At 40.9% G+C, this 21,203-nt stretch overlaps 1 protein-coding gene across 1 annotated transcript in view; it reads right to left on the minus strand.

Annotated features, from left to right (window-relative positions):
- Positions 1-21,203, minus strand: part of RPE65 (retinoid isomerohydrolase RPE65) — a 171,167-nt gene that overhangs the window by 125,379 nt on the left and 24,585 nt on the right. The window contains exons 2-3 of the mRNA XM_086936250.1: positions 16,115-16,197; positions 2,531-2,681 (exon numbers count right to left, since the gene is read on the minus strand). Coding sequence (XP_086792376.1) covers positions 2,531-2,681; positions 16,115-16,197 — 234 coding nt within the window. The remainder of the gene's footprint in view (positions 1-2,530; positions 2,682-16,114; positions 16,198-21,203) is intronic.

A 21,203-nucleotide genomic window follows, 5' to 3' on the forward strand; every position in this document is an offset into this window, starting at 1 on the left:
GGCCTATTGTGTTTGACCTTCAATTTGACCAGAAATACACTACCTTTTTTATTAAATCTACTTTTCAATCAATATTAATATTTTATGGCCCTCAATAGCTTTCCATTCGGCTTGTTTAGCATTCCATCATCTGTGCTGCTAATTCTTTTGTACAAATTCAATATCCACTTAATCTCTTGGTCTTCCTTTAAAACAATCACTAAAGCATTGAGTCTCTCTGGCCTGCCTTCTGTTGCTACAAATACTTTAGGAAACATTCTTGACCTCACCATAGATTTTGTCATCTATTTAGTCACTTCTTCCGGTTCAACTTACTCAAACCCATACTTCAGATGATTATCCCTTATTTCGTTTCATACTTCTACTTCCTCATCACAACCTCGTCTTCTAGTTAAACACCAGCAGTGTACCATTGGCCCTCCACTGTTCGCTTTCCAGATTCACATATCTCTTGAGCGTCTGTAACACTGCCTGAAGTGCTTTATCCTTGGAAGGTTGTGAAGCCATCAGTTAAAACTACTCAAACATGTCTCATTCTTGAACCATCCCTATTTTTAAAGACAAATGCATGAAATACGTGTTTCCTTTCTTAATCTACATACCATGTACTTTTCAAAACTGGCAGTCACAAAGGAAGTCTTCCATCCATCACTCTTTTTTTTTATTTAGTATAACAATTTTCTCTTCTCTTGATCATCTACTTCCACCTGAACAATTCTTATCATGAGTGCTGTGATCGCTTCCTAGTTTACATGGTAAAATTGATTTAATCAGTGTTTTTTTCTATGCTCATATCATATTCATCTTTTGTCACTCCTTGTTCGCAATCACCAGAATTTGACTCTTTTTTGTTGCTTTGTCTCTTGTTGTGACTTTTCTGTGCATTTCCATGCTATTCTTAATACCTTTCCAGTGGACGCTCTTACTGGTGCCATGGTCCAATCGTTTAATACTTTCATGACAAACCACTCTCCAGTTCTTCTCTTACAATGACATTTTTTTCAGCTTTATTAAAATCAGCTACTGATCTCTATCTGTTTAAAATATAACTACTTGATCCTCAATACTTCTAAATGCTACTCTCTTTCACATCTACTATAATTCTTTTAAATATTAGCAGTGGTTTGACTTATTATTTCACTCTTCCATCGTAAAATGTCCAACACAATCTAGCTTTTGGCTAGGACATTATACTGAAACCTGGCAGCTCTGTAATTTTCTCCCCAAATCTTGATGGCAAGCTTTCTTAGATTCTCCTTTACTAGACCTTTCGTCACCCTTTGAAACATTGAATCATCCTGATCTTCATACTTCACACTTGCCTTCAGCATTTTAACCATTTTTTGGGAAACCACCCACTCCCATCTTTTGAACTGTGCCTTCTCTATCACTGGGAAATGTGATACTCTGCAGTTTGTTTATTCTTCTTTGGTGGTCGTCAATTATCTAATAATGATACCTCATTCTTCCCATTTTACACTACTCTTCTCCATCAACTTGTCATTTAATTTTAATACTTACCATTATGTCAATGATTAACTATTGAATCTCAAATCTGAATTTCTTTTCTGTCATTTTCAACTTCTCTTCATGATAACATATTTGCCTATTGTTATGCATTTGATACAGGGATTGCTTCAAATTTTCTCTAACCCACTCCTGAAAAGCACAGTATTCTAATTTTTCCTGCCTCTGTTGTCATTCTTTCTGCTACCACATAATTTATTTTTCTTGGAAGTGCAAAGTAAAAAACAAAAAAGTCAAAATGGTTGCTGACATGGAACGGTTTAAGTTTCTTTCGCATTAGCTTACATGCAAAAACGTACAGGTGACCATTTTGGCTATTTTTAAACTTTACTATTCCACCATGGCAAAAGGGCTTCTCAGAATGGTAAAATAAAAAGATATGAATAAGCAAGGGAGAGATAAAACAGAACCAAGTGACCCATTAGCAATTAGCAGCAGTCAGGCAATTGATAAACAAAATAATGAAAAGCACTGGTGCAGTTCATACTTTAATACTGTGAAAGGCTTGACATATTGACTCTCCCAATACTTATTTGAATTGTTTTGAGAGATGACAGGCAAAACCATTGCTTTTTATATTCAAGACACCATCTTGAATTATACAGAGCGTATTAAAAATCTCTAGAATAATGCCGTTCCAAAAACACATTATTTTTTGTCATGTAATCCAAATCTAGACAACTGGTGTGTCCTGCGTTGATAATTGCACTGCACAGATCTCAGAGGTTCTTTTGTACACCACTGATGGAGCAGCTCATCCAGATTACGACTGCAGCCTTAAGATATTTTAAATTCTATATGCTTTCAAATTCAACATGTTTTAGTTGGTAATTTCAATAAATGCTACTCACTCCTCAGACGTTCATATCCTTTTAAATTAAATTTATTCTGAAATCATTTTTTTTGTTAACTTGTTGTGTCCCAACAAACACATCTGCTGCTAGCTAAAACCATAAGGTTTATATTCACAGTTTAAGAAACAGTTTAAATCGTTTCAACTTACTTTCTGTGATATGTAACATGGCCCTCTTTAAAATCAAATTTGTGCAATAGGGCCTGCCCATCAAACAAATGATAGAACTGCTCTGATCCAACTTCAAATAACCCGGGGCCACATCTCAGGAGACTTCCAGTTAGCCAAACAGGAATTCTGCCTAACAGGTGAAAAAGACAAGTAAGTAAAGCACAATTTTTTTATGTTAAATAATGCATAGTATAAAATAATAATTATTAAAGCAGACATCAAATACAGTCACATATCTGTGCATTAAAAACAATACAATAAAAGGAAAGCATAATCAAATATACGAACCCCACAACATAAAATATTCTGTGGTCCACATCTTATCACTTCACCTTTCGAGTCGAATAATGTATCTAAACAATTCTACTTATGGTTTTTATGTTTAATAAACAGATATTTCTAACCATACTTTTGAACATTTAGGACAAGGTCTTGGGGATCTGTCCCTAGACAGGACATTGGTAAGCAATACTAATTCATCACAATTTATTTTATAACAAAATAGTTTCCCCCATATCACATTTAAAGAGATTCTGAGCTGCTTGCGATGTAGCTTACACATGGATCACAACATGTACAAAGGGACATTTTCTTCTCTCTGTTTTCCTAAATTAGCCAGTTCCAAAGAAGTATTCACATTTGTTATATTTTCATGCCAACTCCATTGGTGAATAGACCTTTGTGCTGATCTGCATGGTTATTGTGCCAAAATATGTTGAAAAATATTTTTGTGCATGCCCCTGCCATTTTAGAATAATGTAAGAGAACAAGTACCTGCGAAACATTTCAGATTCATTTACATAAAGAAGAAATAAGGTAACACTTCAATTGTGTTAAATATAATTTGACTGTTATCCTTATTTGGATCTTAACGTTTCTGACTCCAGTGGCATATCTAGTATATTCCCTCATGATGACATCACATGTTCACTTGTGTGTGAGAATTGGGACAAGACATTGGTTTCTGAATTAGGTTTCCTATTTCGTTTACTGCCAAACTAGATTTGTATAGTTAGTGATAGTAGGAAAGGAAACACGTTTTGTCCCTGTAGTCTCTTAATTCACTAAGTGGAATATTACATGCAAACCCACCAATGAGACTAATTTAAAACGTTTTGAACACCTAACGGAAATGGCAACGAGCACTGCAGAAAATTATTCACTGGCTGGAATTTTACAGTGACAAGCATGGGTTTGGGAGCAGGAAAATGGCTTCTGTTGAGAGGTGGCTTTATCAGTCTGGTGAACACTTTTAAAAATGGTGATTTGTTATTGACAAGCATTCAGTTGCACTGCTGAACCTGTGCCTACTTAAGTACTGCAGGGATTTTGGGAAAGTGTCCTCTACAGCCCAGACTTTACAGGTAGTGCAAGGGCTAGGATGTGTTCACATAAAATAACATGATTAAAAGAAAGAATCATGCACGAGTGTGCATTTACACTACCTCTATAACTATGTATCCTTCGTTCTGTACAGAATCTCCCGTCATAGGCTTAGGTTAAAAGACGTAAATTAGGTAAACTACACAAATTTTGGTTTGCAATCAAGTACACCTGTCACGTATGAGAAACACAAAAGATTAATGAACCTATACACAACTGAATTAAGCCAAGTTCTGCTATTTGGGCCCTAAGAAGGATCAGGGTTTTCTTTCATTCGACCACATACCACAGAAATCTATAGGTATGAGTTGCTGGTGGTGTTCTCAAGGACATTTTGTGAAATAGGGATCCTATGCCCAAACATGGTAATTTGAGATTTGGAAATTGAGACTAGTAACACGGCACATTTAAAGAATTGCAAAATAACAATGTAAAAAGAAGCAGCAAGTGAAAATAGCACGTTTTAAGAAATTGCAATCTGGCATTAGCAATTCCTAATTAGTTATTCGATAACAATCACAAATAGAGATTTCTTAGTTTACAGAATAGAACATTTTGAATCAGTAAATTGTGAAAGTCCTGCTGGGAGCTACTGATGACTTCACAAGCAGAAGTGAGCTAAACCTTCCCCTTCTGAGGCCAGATAGGTGCATAGGAGAGAAGCGGAGTACAAGTGAGGTTTGAAGAGTACTGGAAATAGCAACCCAAGAGTCAGAATGTGAGAAGTGGGCCAGAACACACAAGTACAAGTTCCATGAGCAGGATCTTCCTTTATTAGAGGAAAAGCGCGTGGGACACAAATTGCAGCTTTTTAGGAAGTCCTCAATCACTGAACCAAAAGTCACCCAGAGAATATTCAGGATTAGATTTCTTGAATGCATCTATGCTGTGTGTATAACTTCAAGAACAAAGGAAGAAGTTAGACCAAGGTGGCATGACTTATGCTCCTGAACCAAAGAAAAGAAGGCTAGCACGAGAAAGGCAATATGTGGGACCAGAGAAGAACAATTGAACGAGATGGAGGAGGTAAAAAAGAAGCACCTCATACGGTCACAGGATAGAGCATCACATATATGGCTATGACTACAGAGCCACCAACAGGTGTAAAGTAAATATATACTGTTTCAGATATGTTAACAAGAACCTTCAGAGGTGGCAGTATATCATACAGGCATGTATGAAGATTCATCAACACTTCAGTATACACATCTATTTTAATTTCACTTGTACCAGTGCAATGTTCTGGAACGTGTGGTACATCAAGCAGGGGCACAATTGTTAACAATATTGGGTGTCCATAGCAAACGTCTCAAGAATCATACTTATTGTTAGAAATGGGATTTCTGGTTGGCTAGGGCTTGCGACAAAGCCAGGCAGAAACCACCACTCTAGTCAGGGTAAAGGAGTTACACGCCAAAGATAACCCCTGCTCACCCCCTTGGTAGTTTGGCACGAGCAGTCAGGCTTATCCCGTAGGTCATGTGTAAAGCATTTGCGCACGAACACAGCAACAACATCCCAGGCACAGTACAAAAGGAACTCCACACAAGGTTATATAAAAATAGCCTTTGTATTCTCATAACACATTAGGATAGTAGACACATATTATGCATGCTACCACCTGGCACTCGGTCATATCTACAAGGGTTATTTACACCTGACAGGGCTCACTGGACCACTGTCAGAATCATCACAAAGTGCACATAGTAGAAGTAATACATCCCATAACTGTACAACCAGTAACCACTGGTAATCACTGTACTTAGCATCAGCCTGTAACATAAACTACATTATGCACAGTATCACATTAGGAGCGAATTACATTCTGCACCAACCTAACAAGCATAAACACAATATGCAATCCTCTCATAAGTGTAAACACATTAGACCCTAACCTCCTAAGTATAACTCACATTAGGAAATAATCTCAGGGGAACATGATCTCCCTAGCATAAACCATAATGTGCAAAACAACCTCATAATAAAAAAAAAACATTTAGAGGTATAACACAGGGTGCGTAAATCATACTACATACATTACATTTCCTAGCACCCTGTAATCACATTAGGGCCTGGCCCCCTACAAACCTAATAGTCCCCCAGGCCAACTGGCCAACTCTCAGGGGCTCAAACGCCCTATGTTCAAAAGGCAGGACGCGCTGCCAATGCAGCGCAAGTCAAGGGTGCGCACTCTGCGCAGGCCTAAACGTTGCCGCTGCCCACTTCTTGCTGGGCAGCTGGGAGAGTATGGAGCAAACAAGTGTATGTCACTCCTAGCTCAACAACATACCCCCAAAGAATTGCGGCCTAAACGGTGCAGCTGCCCACTACTTGCTGGGCAGCTGGGAATTCACAGGCGCCTCTGGTCCCGCTCTAATGTTGATACAAACAATGCCAAGCAGTCTGCCACGTATTTTAAAAGCGGAATACCCGTCTTCTATAACAAGCAACTATCACCAGCATGGAGTCACAGTGCTGTGACTGCTTGGCATTTTTTGTATCAACATTAGAGCAATGGGGCTATGATATGGTGTGAAAGTGGCAGCATGTTTAATACGAATAAACGTGCCGTGTTGACACCAGTTATAGCAATATTGCCTGCCTCAATAGTAGAGTGAAACCAGCAGCATTTGTGACATGGATGAATGAGCCACGATGATGCTAGATGTATTAACAATCACTGAACAAACAATACATTCTCCTCTTTTTAAAATAACGTGTGATGTGGAGGAAGAGTGCACTGCTCCTGTGGGGGCTATGTGGGCCAACATTGAAATTACATAGTTACTCTGTCTCTTTAATCCCTATAGGTCACAAGACCCTTTGGTGGTCACTAAGCGGGTACGCGGTCAGCTGACGCGTGTTCTCCGCTTTTAAAAGGTGGCAGGTATGCAGTTCTGATGCAACCTAATGGTACGGGCATTTTTAATTCCTTCTGTGAAGAATCATGGCACTTTTGGGTGATTATGTGTTATGTGATTTACAGATGGCGCTTTCTGTCTTTCTTGTCTTTTACTACCATCATAGGTTTGATGTGAACCTCTCACGAAAGTCTAATTTGGAGCCCCACTAGCCCTGAAGAAGTTGCTTGAAATTTGTTACAGCAATGAAACATGTTGGCTAATAATGATTGATTATGGCTCTACATAAGCCATTTTTAATTTGGAAGAGCTTACGGCACTGAATAAAAGTTATCACAAGCAAGTAAGCTTTACCAATTTTTAGCGGTGTTGATTTTTTGTGTATAGTCTCACGGGGTCCATAAAATCGTGCATTTTTATAGCATATATAGGAAGTGCATTCACATTCAGGTTCTTTCTATTGTTTGGTTTCATTTGATTGAGGTTTTTCTTTCAAGTGCACACACATTTCTTTTTTGGAAAGAAAGCAACCAATGATGAGAAGTGGGTTTGCTGGCGAGTACCAGTCAGCATCCCCCTTGGTGTTGCAACCGTGAGGTGCTTTCTCTCCTTTCCACACTTTCTTCAGTTTATGGGTGGGTCTTTGATGGTAGTCTATTCTAGAATCAGGATACACTTCAGCATAGTGACCAATTGGTCATAGAGGGAGTCGTGGACGAGGTTATAATACCCCTCTCGGGCTGGAATAAGATTTTTTTGTTGTATCTATTCAGGGACAGCTGTTGAGTGATTTTGAATGCGTTGAGTGCGGGGCTGGCTGTCCTTTTGTTCCCCTTTTAGCTCCTATTGTATTGATGATCCATACTACCACCGCCAGCCAGCCTCGATCGGCCCCAACATTGAGCTCCCCTGGAGCTCCCACTCACCGGACTGGTCTGGGGTGAGCTCCTCTGTACTCCAGACATCACAACAGCAGACGGGGCTCTCTCGCTCATGAGAGCCTCACTAGTGATCCGGCTACACCTACCTCTCTTCGCCCGGGCCCCCTCCTGGGACCCGGGACTTTTTCATGGAGCCCACGAGGCTCCTCACACCCAACGCAGCACGCTGGTCACCTCCCATCAACACGGGAGCAGGTGGGGTGGACTCCTGCCTGCCTACTGCTGCTCACTCCCTTCTCAGTTAGGAGGCATGCAGGGCTCTCTCCAGGAATGGGAGCCCCGCCGACGATACCTTCGCTCCTCTTTGCCCGGCACAGTCCAGAACGGAGTGGGCTCCCGCCTGGAGTCTCCCCTCATTTCTCCTCCACCAGCACACCCTGGCAGGAACAGAACTGCAGAACTGAACAAATTCATGGGGTCACAGCCTCTATATTTATACTACTTAATCCTTTGTGTCAAAGTGTAGGGCATGGGATAACCAGATGCAACTGGTTCAGGGGAGCCTTGGAGCACTTTGTTTTGCTCAGCTCCTTTCTCCTTTGTCAGGTGGGAGCTCAGTGCTCAGACGCACCACAGGGGGCAGCACCAGCATTGTGGAGGAAAGGCACAGTCCTATTTAGGTCCCAGGTGCAACTCCTCCCTCTCATCTGCATGCAGATGTCCCTATTCACCACTGGGCAGACTTCCCCCTGTCACCTGGAGCCACCCACGCCTCTCAGCTCCTGTCAATCACAAGCCAGACATGCAATTCACATCAGGCAGGCAGATACACAGTACACAGAAATGCCAACGTCTAAAAGTGGCATTTCTCTGCTAGTCACCATAAATCTGCGCACACCATTGCGCAGCATTTATCCTCACGAGTTCATACATACCAAACTCACCCCTGCACTCCTCTCATACCAAGAATTACCACGCACACACATAATTCCCATGCATTCCTATGGGAGGGCAGGCCAGTCTCACCACACATACACAGAGAGCGCTCGCACTTTACACTGGACCACCGTGCTAAAGTGCTCAGAGGCCTAAATAACCAGGTTACAGAAAAAGGCTAGGAGAACGCAAAAAGTTTCGGGGTGAACCTGCCAAAAGGGCCAAGTATATCACTTATGCATACATCTACATGAACCAATGTACACCTTCAACCTTAATTGTGATGCTACACAATGTACGTCATCACCTTCAACATACCACATACACAAAACAATTTTACATTTACCCTTTGGATACTGTTAAAGTCACTGGACACCAGGTGAGTAAAATTAATCTTTATCACTCATCTCCACTCTCCGCCTCTCCAAGCACCCTCCACGAAAAGCCTCGAAGGATTATTCACCTGTCAACATTTTAAAGCCAGCTTCAGCCCAAACGGCTGGAATGCACCATTTAAAGGGGAGATGAGGGGGGGGGGGGGGGAAATACCATAAAAGCTCATAGCAGTAACAGAGCTATGACTACTTTATACAATGATAAAGATATTAATATCAGATAAGAGAATGAATTACAACAGATACATACATTGAGAGAAGACACAAAAGAGCCAGGAGATGAGGAGGCAGAGGACCAGGTTGGAGATACTGAAGGACTTAATGACATAGTCCCTACCAGCACTTCCACTACAGAGCCAACTGTCTCATGTTACAAAGTGCCTAACAAACTTCAACACAAGGTCTCAACTGATGCAACAGAAACTAATAAAGGGCTGCAGACTAGGTGTGACCTCCTATGTCACTTATTGCTGTGAGGTTGGAGGGGAATTTATCTCCAGCAAGGGCATAGAAGGAGCAATGCTTTCCGTGCAGTGGCAGCAAACTGCAGCCATTCGGGCACTGGAGAATAAGGGAGATATGTTGGGCACATGCATTCAGCAGGGCTTGAAATCACTGCCCTAAAGTGCTGAAAATCAAACAGAATCTGTCATTGCATTGTGTGCCTCTATCTATGATACGTTCAGCTTAAAATCAGCACAATATCCACAAACTGGATAAGACAGACTGCCATGTGAGGTCAGGAGATAAATTGGTCAATGCCACCAGTGTCCTATCTCAAAGGGCAGTAAACATACAAAATGACAAAGCCCAATGTACCTAGAATGTTGCCAAAAGTCTAGTGTAAGTAATGACAGCCCGTAAAATCCCTGCAGACTTTGCAAGAACATACTGCAGAGCAAATTATCACATCAAAGTGAGGAGGACTCTAGCCTCAGTAGTGTTTCGGTGCCATGCGTTCATACAGAACATGGCACTAGGAGTCCCAATGGGGAGGGTGAAGAAGTCGCAGAAGCGGGGACCCCGAATAACAACCCCACATTCAAAACATTTTAAACATTTTTTGTATTTTTGCATACATTTAGACTGTGTAACATTGAGTGCCAGCGACTCATGGCAGTTATTTTTTGTTTGAATAACCCTACCTATGAATAAACAGGAAAATAAAGCAGCAAACAAGCATCTTGCATTATTGTACATTTTGCATTATGTGTCAAGGCCCTTCTGCAGCTTGCTTATGGACTTGAATCTACCATTCAAATGTCCAATTGCATTCTCGACCGCAACCCTTCCACGTCTGTGCTCTATGTTGCATCTCATCTCACTGGGTATAATGGCATTCCGATACAACTTGAAGAGGCAGGTTTGCAAGGAATATGCACTTTCACAAATCAGAGACTATTCATTGTGAGAAATGTGATGGTTTGTATTGAATCATGGGACATGAAACATGACTTGCCCAATATGATGTTGCCTCTAATGTCTCCCATAGTCAGGCAATTGCATAGGCCACAGAATATAAACTAGGAGTGACATATACTTCTAGGTTAACATGCCCCAAGATCCTTTATAATGCACTCTACCTTGCATACAACCTCAATGTTTAGCAAGTTTTGGGTTTTGCTATTTCGTACCTGAGGGTGGACAGATCAAGAGTTGAGTCTCATCTATGTTACCAACCACCTGAAGAAACTGTGCCATCCTATACAATTGTATCTACATATTGCTCAATTCCTGAGCTGTGCTGGGGATGGCAATGTAGGAGCTGATATTTGACAACATGGCCAAAAGGAACTTGAACAAAACTTGAAAAATGTATTCTGTGGCATCCCACCCGCTGTTGTTGCTAATCCCTAGAAATTGCTTGAAGTTAATAGATGCAGGTCTAATAGAACCTGCATATATATTGAAATGCTCTCCTCCTCTGTATCCCCAGTGCAGGGTTTAAATCATCTGTACACCTGCCTGCTCAACCTATATTTGAATTATGCATTCCCTTAGCTTTCATCAAAGTTTGTGACTGAAACTTCTCTCCTGTCTCCCCCTTCTTCTATGCTGTGCTGCCAGAATACTAATTCACCTTGCCATTGCATAAAGCACAGACATTTTGGAGAAACAGATTTGCTATCTTGCTCACCTTTTATGGTTTGTAACATGTTACCATCTGCTTCCACATGCGGTAATTTGAAAGTATTTGCTAATGAAAATGATCTTCTTTCAGACATATGTGAAGGGCTGAACGGACTGTGACGTAACGATGATGATTTTGAATCTGAGAGCACATGGAGAGTGTTTTGTCTATCACAATTCCTACGTTTTTGGCTTTCTTCTTTTCTACGGGCGGGTGCACCTGGGGTTGGACTCAAAACATTTCAGAAAAGGGGGGTGGTGATGAACAGAGTATCTGAATTAAGCAGAACACTCGTACCCAGTCAACAGATCAGGGCTTGATCCATCACCGTTTTTAGCTCACTGCACCATCCCAGCTCAGAACCTGGCTACATGCAAATTAGTCTGTCCCTGGCCCAGTGCATCATGGGAACAGGGCAGACCAAACCACCAAGCCAATTCTTTTACTGGAAAGGAAACAAGCTTCCGGGGACCGGTTTCTGGCATTACAGCCGTCTTCGGCCCGGCTTGCTTGAATCCTGATGGTGCAGTGAGCAAGGGACTCACATCTGAGTATACCCTTCCACGCTTGTGGTGGACAAAACGATTCAGAAAAGGGGGTGGTGATGGACAGAGTATCTGAATTAAGCAGAACACTCGTACCCAGTCAACAGATCAGGGCTTGATCCATCACCGTTTTTTAGCTCACTGCACCATCCCAGCTCAGAACCTGGCTACATGCAAATTAGTCTGTCCCTGGTCCAGTGCATCATGGGAACAGGGCAGACCAAACCACCAAGCCAATTCTTTTACTGGAAAGGAAACAAGCTTCCGGGGACCGGTTTCTGGCATTACAGCCGTCTTCGGCCCGGCTTGCTTGAATCCTGATGGTGCAGTGAGCAAGGGACTCACATCTGAGTATACCCTTCCACGCTTGTGGTGGACAAAACGATTCAGAAAAGGGGGTGGTGATGGACAGAGTATCTGAATTAAGCAGAACACTCGTACCCAGTCAACAGATCAGGGCACGATCCATCACCGTTTTTTAGCTCATGTAGCCAGGTTCTGAGCTGGGATTGTGCAGTGAGCTAAAAAACGGTGATGGATCAAGCCCTGATCTTTGGACTGGGTAAGAGTGGTCTGCTTAATTCAGACACTCTGTTCATCACCACCCCCTTTTCTGAATCGTTTTTGGCCACTATAGGTGTGGCAGGGTATACTCAGACATGAGTCCCTTGCTCACTGCACCATCAGGATTCAAGCAAGCCGGGACGACGACGGCTGAAATGCCAGAAACCGGTCCCCGGAAGCTTGTTTCCTTCCCAGTATAAGAATTGGCTTGGTAGTTTGGTTTGCCCTGTTCCCGTCATGCACTGGGACAGGAACAGACTAATTTGCATGTAGCCAGGTTCTGAGCTGGGATGGTACATTGAGCTAAAAAACGGTGATGGATCAAGCCCTGATATTTGGACTGGGTAAGAGTGGTCTGCTTAACTCAGACACTCTGTTCATCACCACCCCCTTTTCTAAATCGTTTTTGGCCACTATAGGTGTGGCAGGGTATACTCAGACATGAGTCCCTTGCTCACTGCACCATCAGGATTCAAGCAAGCCGGGCCGACAACGGCTGAAATGCCAGAAACCGGTCCCCGGAAGCTTGTTTCCTTCCCAGTATAAGAATTGGCTTGGTAGTTTGGTTTGCCCTGTTCCCATCATGCACTGGGACAGGAACAGACTAATTTGCATGTAGCCAGGTTCTGAGCTGGGATTGTGCAGTGAGCTAAAAAACGGTGATGGATCAAGCCCTGATCTTTGGACTGGGTAAGAGTGGTCTGCTTAATTCAGACACTCTGTTCATCACCACCCCCTTTTCTGAATCGGACTCAAAACATGGCATTCGGCCACGCTCCAAGCCCTACTATTCACTATCAGCCAGCCCACACTGTTCAATTGTGGGAGTTGGTTTGGGCTTTGGCCTGGTCCTTCGCCCAGCTCTCTGCTATGAGTCAACCCCCGCCGTGCAAGCTTGCTATCAGCAAATCTCTGCAGGACATAGCCTTTGACTATTCACTACCGGTCTTTGGCACAGGGTCAGGTTTTACCCTGGCCCTACACCCAACCACTGTCATCAGCCAACCCTTGCAATGCACAGTATGTGGCCAGGCCCTGCACTCAGACCTCTGGTACCAGCTCTCCCTCCAGTGTGGTACCATGGGCGATGAATGCTGAGGGGTGGCTCCTGAGGCCCCAATTTCTTTTTTTTGTTTTAGCTCGGAGGGGGTGAGGCGAACAAGTGCCTGAGGTCAGTGTGTTCCTACAATGCCACCCCCCGTTAGACCCTATTTTTAAACATTTTCAGGACACAGTCCCTGAGTTCTATTACGATGGCAGCAACATGATATTCAAGATTGCGGCCAGCAAATCAGTTTGCTTGATATAGTGGGACCGGGAGAAAAAGCTCCCTTTGCCAATCAAAGGGCCATATTGCTTAAAAGTTTGGTATTGCGGGAGTCCCACAGGGCAGACCACCCAGATGTACATAACTTTTTAACCCATTCAAGCCCAACCGGAGCACCTTTGAACAAGAAAATAGATTTAAACCAAACCACAAAAAAACAACATTCTGAGTAAAGCAAGCTTTCCGAGTAAAGCTGTAACTTTCTGCTAAATTTGGTTTAATTCTGTTTAGCCTTTTTTTCTTGATCAGAAAGCAAAGTTTCCCATGGGAATTCATACAAGAAATTAGTGTTTTCAGGCCCCCACCTTTTCTTGGCCGCTACTTGACAGATCAGTGTGAAACTTTCCAGGAAGGAGTTGAGGGGGATGAACCTTTGTTTTTGAACGTTTTGTGCATCTTCATCAAACATCAGCAAAGTTATTATCAAAAACAAAAAATGTTCTTCCTGTGGAAACTATGACTAAATACATACTGGCGACTGCCACTGTGTTTTGGGCCATGTAATTTCTTTTTTTGTTATGTATATATTCTTTATTACTATTGCTGTTTGTTTTTATTGTTTGGGGGATTCGTGAACCATAATCTGGTTTATAAACCCTTAAGGACCTATGGGCCCTGGGTGGGTCTCTTGCTTCTCTGCAGGGTTTGAAAAACAGTTCTTACTTGAGGCCTATAGACCGAGTGTCCAAGAGCTCTCACTTGGGTCCTCAGGCCTAGGAAAAGGGATTATGAACCTCTGGGTCCAGTTCAGATGCTCACTAACCCTAGCTCGGGGACAAAAACCCTGCAAAAAAAATCCTTTTATTAAGCTTTTTTTTTTCTAAAGAAAAAAACATATGGGGTTACCCCCTATGTGTGCAATTGAGCCAAGGGATGCTCTGCTTATCCTCTTTGGCGTGATTGTAGTAGGTTCTGATTTGTTACCTTTGCCTCAAATTGTAAAGCGCTCTGATATCCTTCGGGATCAAGTTCGCGCTATATAAAACTTTATAAATAAATAAATAAATAAATATGTTTAGTTGTGAAAAGCTCATCAGTCTGAAAGTACAACTTGTGGACCACTGACTTGAACTGGATGACTGAAGAAAAAAGGTCCCTTGTTTAATTGGGGATGAGGCTTTTATTTTTTTAACTATAGATCTGTAGACTGTCCACGAAATTGAGTTTGAGTACTGTCCATGGACTAATCTGTCCAAATAGCTCCATCTTTAACCCATTCAAGCCCATCAAACACATTTTTGTACCACAAATTTCTCTAAAAGTACTGAACGGATTACACCAATCCAAGGGACGGCAGATCCTTGAGTAAAGTTCTAGCCTCCTGCCAAGACTGAAGTAAGTCCATTCAGCTTTAATGTCTGTAGTTGAGTTAAAATTAGAAACGCTGCTATTTTGACCCCTCCCTTCAAGCACTCTCACCTTCAGCACTCACCCCTTTATGCATTTGCATTAAACTCAAAATATCAAGTGTAAGCTAAACATGGTGTCTGTAAAGTGTTGTGAAGATCCAAAAAACTATACCAAAGTTGTTAGTGGGCAGAGTTTAAAGACCCACAAAACCAGTATACAAATAAATGGGCTTGTCCACACAAAAGAGGCACTTTCTCACAGTTGGGTAAATTGTTACAGATGGGCAGGGTCCATCTCTGGAATCAATTTCTTCTAGAGGTTAAGGATGCACAAAAGTGAAAACCCCTTCTATTTAGAAAATTGTGAGGTTTTGAAGGTAGTCTTTTAGGGCTTCCGAACATCGATTGGTATGGGCTTTTTATTAATACTAGGATTAGCCATATCGTTTTGCCAATCAAGTTTAAAGATTTTTGTTATGAAATATTGAACTAGGCATGGCTATTTAATGCCTCTGTCCATTGCCCACTATTCTCTTTAGTTTTTCCTCCTATGCACAGGCTTCTCAAACATATGGAAATCATTGACATGCACAGTACATTTCACACCCCCAGTCTGATCCTCCAAGCTCTTCAGTGTCTGAAAAAACTGTGTATCTCATTCCCAGAAGAAACCCATGCAATACAGTTTTTTTTTACCATTAGTTTATCATTTCCAAGCGTCCTGTAATCTATTACAATCCTTAGCACGCTGTCTAAATACAATCTGCATTACACTAAATAGCTTTTGAAGGCAGCTGTGCAAAATCGTAGGATAACTGTAGTAAGTATAGCAAAAGGTAAACACTGATTGAACACTATAGCTAACAAAGATAAAAGTGAAATGTCATATTTGTATTAACTCAATGCCTGGGTAATGTATGCAATACATGGAGTATGCACAAACAGGGTTAGGAAATAGGTGCAAGAAAGCAACCTGGGTGCACTTGTGAATTAGCGAAATTTGTAAATAGAGACCATGCGTAGATCTAGTAGTCTTATGTCCTATTCCCCGATTCACAACCTTAATTGAATCGTGACCTCAGTGCATGTTCCATATTTATCACCAAAGAGGGGGTTGCAGAAATCCTGTTAATACTGTTGGGTGATTGGAATTATGCCAGTGACAGACATTTCTAAGAGTAGATTACATACCCGTCACGTGGGCTGTAACTGGAGATGCCAATTCCTCCACAGTTTCAAAAAGTTTCTTATATCCACCTGCAGGATGCTCCACTCTAAAAAAAGTAAACATTGACAAAAATCAAATTTAGCAATTTTTCAAGCCTTGATCATTTTATATATGTGCAACTGAAGAAAGTCAATAACTGCTGTGCAATGTTAAGACATACTTAAATAAAAAAATACGATTACAGTTCAAGCCTAGTGTACACTGCACTGCAGTCTATCAAATGAGAAAGATAATGCTTCTGTAATGTTATATTTAAAATACGTATCCTTATCTCTAAGTCATATAAGTGGCAGCTATCCTTTAAAGACAATACAATCTAAGATAACAATTGACTGAACATTTATCACTGCAGAAGGACAAATGCCAAAATCTCATTAGCATATATTTTCATTGCTACAACAATACACTTCAGACTGCATCTGTTTAGTCATGAGTGGCATGTTTGAGAGGTACAAATGGAGCTTTCAACAAAAATACTACACTAATTAGCATCGAATTGTACTAGTTCCACCAGGTCGAATAAATGCAAATTGGGGTTTGCAAATCCCATCCCATTAAATTACACTGATATTTAGTCTTTCACTCTAGCGCCTCCCTCCCGCCCACCCACCCACCAACCAATTATAATATTGGTCCCCTTAGACGGGCAGAAAACAATTTTATAATACTGGGCAGAATCTATAGAAAAGGCATAGGAGCTGAGACACTCTTTATAACCTGAAGAGCTTTTGAGACAAAGAAACAGTCATACAAATCCATCTTTCAAAATGATTAAGGGGCAGATGTATCAATGGGATTTTTAGTCGCAAACGCTGCGATTCGCAAAAAAGCAGCGTTTGCGACTAAAAAACAGGAAACAGGATGTATGAAGCAAATGGCATCGCAAAATTAACTTTGCCCAAGCATTTAAGGAATCGCAAAAAGCGATTTCTAAAATGCTATGTAGGAAACACTTAAGTTTAGCGAATTCACCTTAAGAAATCGCAAATTACCACCAACTTCAAGTTGGTGTTAATGTGCGATTTCTGTCACAAATGCACTTTTTGGCATTTGTGAAGGTGCCATGTGGCGCTCATACATGCCCTTAGGGCATGTATGTGCACCATATTCGCACACATGTAAAATTCAGGGGTTCAGCAGGGTGTCCTCAAGACACCCTTGAAATTATTCTCAATTTGCAATTCTCAAATTGCGAATCGCAAATTGAGAATAACTTCCCAATCATTCCTTTTGGCCTCCTGGCCCATAGAAATGAATGGGAAACTATTCCTTAGTTGCGATTTCGCAATTTGCAAATCGCAATTTAGGAATATTTAGAAATCACTAAAAAATTGCGATTTTCTACATAGATCCTAAATTGCAATTCTCAAATAGCTATTTCTAAAAAATTGCTATTTGAGAATCGCAAATGATGGTGATGATACATCTGCCCCCAAGTAATGTGTAGAACTTTTTCAAATGCAAGACATTACCGTTACTGCTATTCATTTTTGCAATGGAACGGTAAAGCCAACCTTCCATTTATTGCAGTGAATGGAATCAAAACAACTTACTGCTATTATAGTGTTCCAGCTAGGATCCCTATACCTTCCCCTTTTTAGAACAGAAGGCCTTCACCCACCCTTAAATGGCTTTGTCCATCATAAACACCCCCTCACATTAGATTAGAATGGTAAAGGGATGTGGTCTACAACCCTTCTTAGGGGACCTCTTTTTACATTAATAAGGATCGTAGCCCACATAAGTTGAGCGCTCCTGATTAATAACTTGATGGATTTTGACTGATTAGTTACATCTTCCATAAGCACCAGAGATAGGATAAAAGTTGGATTATGTAACAGAAGGGCTCCCACTCTTATTGTTTTCGCTGGAGTACCTTTTTGTTTATTTGCAGTGGAATGGTATGCTCTCAGGATTGTGTACCTTCCATCTCCCTAATGGTACTTTGCGTTGCTGAAAAACAAACATACCCTACTTAGTACATCTAAGAACCACTGACATCTTGATTGATCCCCACCAGTGTGTAAAACCATACCACAGAGTTCCCTCTTTGCACTCCCCTTCCAGGATACTTTGGCATGCTGATTGTTCAGCTGCTCGCCAGTGATACCTATTTCCAGATCAAGAAGTAGTTATGAGCAAACCAGACTTCTGAAATAGTTTAACTTCTGCACTCTACCAATTTGCGTTCTCTCCCCTAGGCAATATTATCAACATTGCCACACACACAGTTAAAAAATATCTTTCTCCTACCCTCACCAAACAATATGAATATTCACTCGGATTAGGGAAATGTATTCACCTATGTTTTCAGAACATCCATATACACATCTTTTTCTCTCACATTTAGTGACATCCCAATTTCTTTTCTAGCCTCAATCAACCTACTCCTCCTAAATGAACAAAAAGCCCTTTGCACCTCAACAAGGTTCAGATACTTCCAATTGCTTGTATGGCTGCTCTGGGGTGTCCTTCTCAGTCATCTCCTTTCATGTGGAGTTTAAAAGACCTCTCAAACCCCACATCTTCAAAACTAATACCAAAGCATCTGACTCTCCATCCTCTGCCCATTATGTTCCTAATCCTTTCAGAGATTAACTATGAACCAGCTCTCAAGGCTGGAATCCAATAATCGCAGAAATACTCATTCTATCATTGGAAGAAAATTTCAAAACACGGTGATAACATACACCCCAGACAGCTCACATCATTAGGAAACCATACTAATGTGAGTTGTGCACTATATAAATTTGCAGAAAATAATATATGATGTAAACTCTTTTTTAACCAGACAATCTGCATCTTTTCTGGAGTAGCATCTTTGAGTTATTCAAATACCTAACATAGGGCCATATGTATCATCACGACCATTTGCGATTTCTAAATAGCGATTTTTAAGGAATCGCTATTTAGAAATCGCAAAATGGTATGTATGTAGGAAATCGCTTCTTTTTAGCGATTCCTTAACATTCCTAAATTGCGATTAGCAAATTGCTAATCGCAAATTTCCCATTCATTTCTATGGGCCAGGAGGCCCATAAAATGAAGGGGAAATTTGCGATTAGCAATTTGCTAATCGCAATTTAGGAATATTTTCAAAGGTGCAGGGGTGTCACAAGAACACCTTCCTGCACCCCTGAAAATGACATGTGTGGCCATATGGATACATGCCCTAAGGGCATGTATGAGCGTCATATTGCACCTTGGGATTTTAAATAAATTGCTTTTGTAAAAGAATTCGCAACTTACCACCAACTAGAAGTTGGTGGTAATTTGCGAATCCTTATGGGCATTTCAAAATTAATTTTCCTTTGATACATTACATTTAAGGAATCGCAAAATTTGTGATTCCTTAAATGCAATCGCAAAATAAGGAATGGCAAATTTTGCGATTCCTTATTTTGCTGCCAAAATGTTTCATACATACCAAAGGCCTTTGCGAATGCTAATTTGCTTGATACATATGGCCCATAGACAAAACATATCCATGAAATAAGAACATCGACATAAGAGAGGGCAGCTTTAAAATCAATTGCAACTTGAAAAGGATGGTTATAATCCACAAACTATTTTGCTGAATTCGCCTACCAAATCTCTTTTGATCACTCCAGTCAGTGCTTGGGCAGATAATGCAAGATCTAGTACATTCAACTAAAGTTATTAAGTGTTTAGTAAGCGCCACACTTGACTGGTAAAGAAACTCTGAAATGCATGGTGACTGAAGGCTCTATAAAAATGAATACTCATTGCTCAGCACTGCATGGAGAACATTGAATAAACAAAAAATTTGCTGCGCATGCATTTTAAGTGGTAAAGGAAAAGACGCTTTTGTAACAAAAGCTTAAAAAAGACAACATTTTAAATGAAATATTCTCCTGGGGTGCACACGGAGTAATCTCTATGAAATGCGTGTTCTTGCTGTAATATCTTGTGGTGAAGCTTCCTTGATCAAGTATCATGTAATTCACATACCCTTCCTAAAAAAAGTCCATAGATAGTTGCAGGTTATTTAGCATTCTTCCAAGTACGCATCAGCATCTTCATGACATTCGATCATACATTCGATCATACATATATCATTGATTCCCAAAAGACCTTTATAACCTACTCCTCACTGACCTCTTTTAAGCTGGTCCTCCGGGTTTTTTGTGGAGGTGGCAGAAATTGAAATTGAGAGCTCTATTTTAAATAGACCAGTAGAGATGATGGGATTGGTTGTGAAGTAATTGTTCTTAGGTTTCTTACGAGCAATTCCACTACTGTATGGGTCTTAAATAATCTTGAGGACATTCCACTACTAGGCTGAGGTCACCACTTCTGTCAGAGGTTGGAAATCAATTACACCACCATCATAGTGTACAAGTGTCTCTACTTTCAAAGGAAAGTTGCCACATCATAGGACAGGGTGGTGGATTCTGGTTAGTTAGCGGTGCAGGCCTAATTTCAATAGCAATGCCCAGACAAAAAGCACATAAATAAAGAGAACAGACTAGAACATCACACTGAACAGTCTTCTCATATTCCTAGGACAGCATATCAACCTGATTAATCAAGGATTTTCCATGATCAATGTCTAAAATTCATCTACTGGTGATTCTGACACAACAGCAAGAACTGTATTACCACTGACCCCAAATACAAGTAGTGCTTGTTAATGCCTTGCTTCACTCCGACACGGCAATGTACTTCGTAAAACAGCCTATACAATGAGGCAATTCCAACGCAATGCCTTTACAATGCAATGCATTTACAACACAATGCTTTTACCTGGCATTGACTTTACTACGTAGGTCTTTACCACGCATGCCTTTACAACGAAATGGTAAGCATATATCAGGTAAGTGTATAAGTGTGTGTATATGTATATACAATATTTTTCACTGGAAAATCAAAGGTTAAAGTAATATTATAACTAGGTGAATTTGCAAATGACAACATTAACGTTTTGAACTAAACAAACAGAAATTCACCAGATATAGTTAGCAGCGATAACTATAACTCTTGCCCCCTCCATGCACTGCTTATGACCTCACATGGCATCACTCATGACAT

The sequence above is a fragment of the Lissotriton vulgaris genome, chromosome 1_1, assembly GCF_964263255.1.
Source record: "Lissotriton vulgaris chromosome 1_1, aLisVul1.2, whole genome shotgun sequence".
NCBI classification, from domain to species: Eukaryota; Metazoa; Chordata; class Amphibia; order Caudata; family Salamandridae; genus Lissotriton; species Lissotriton vulgaris.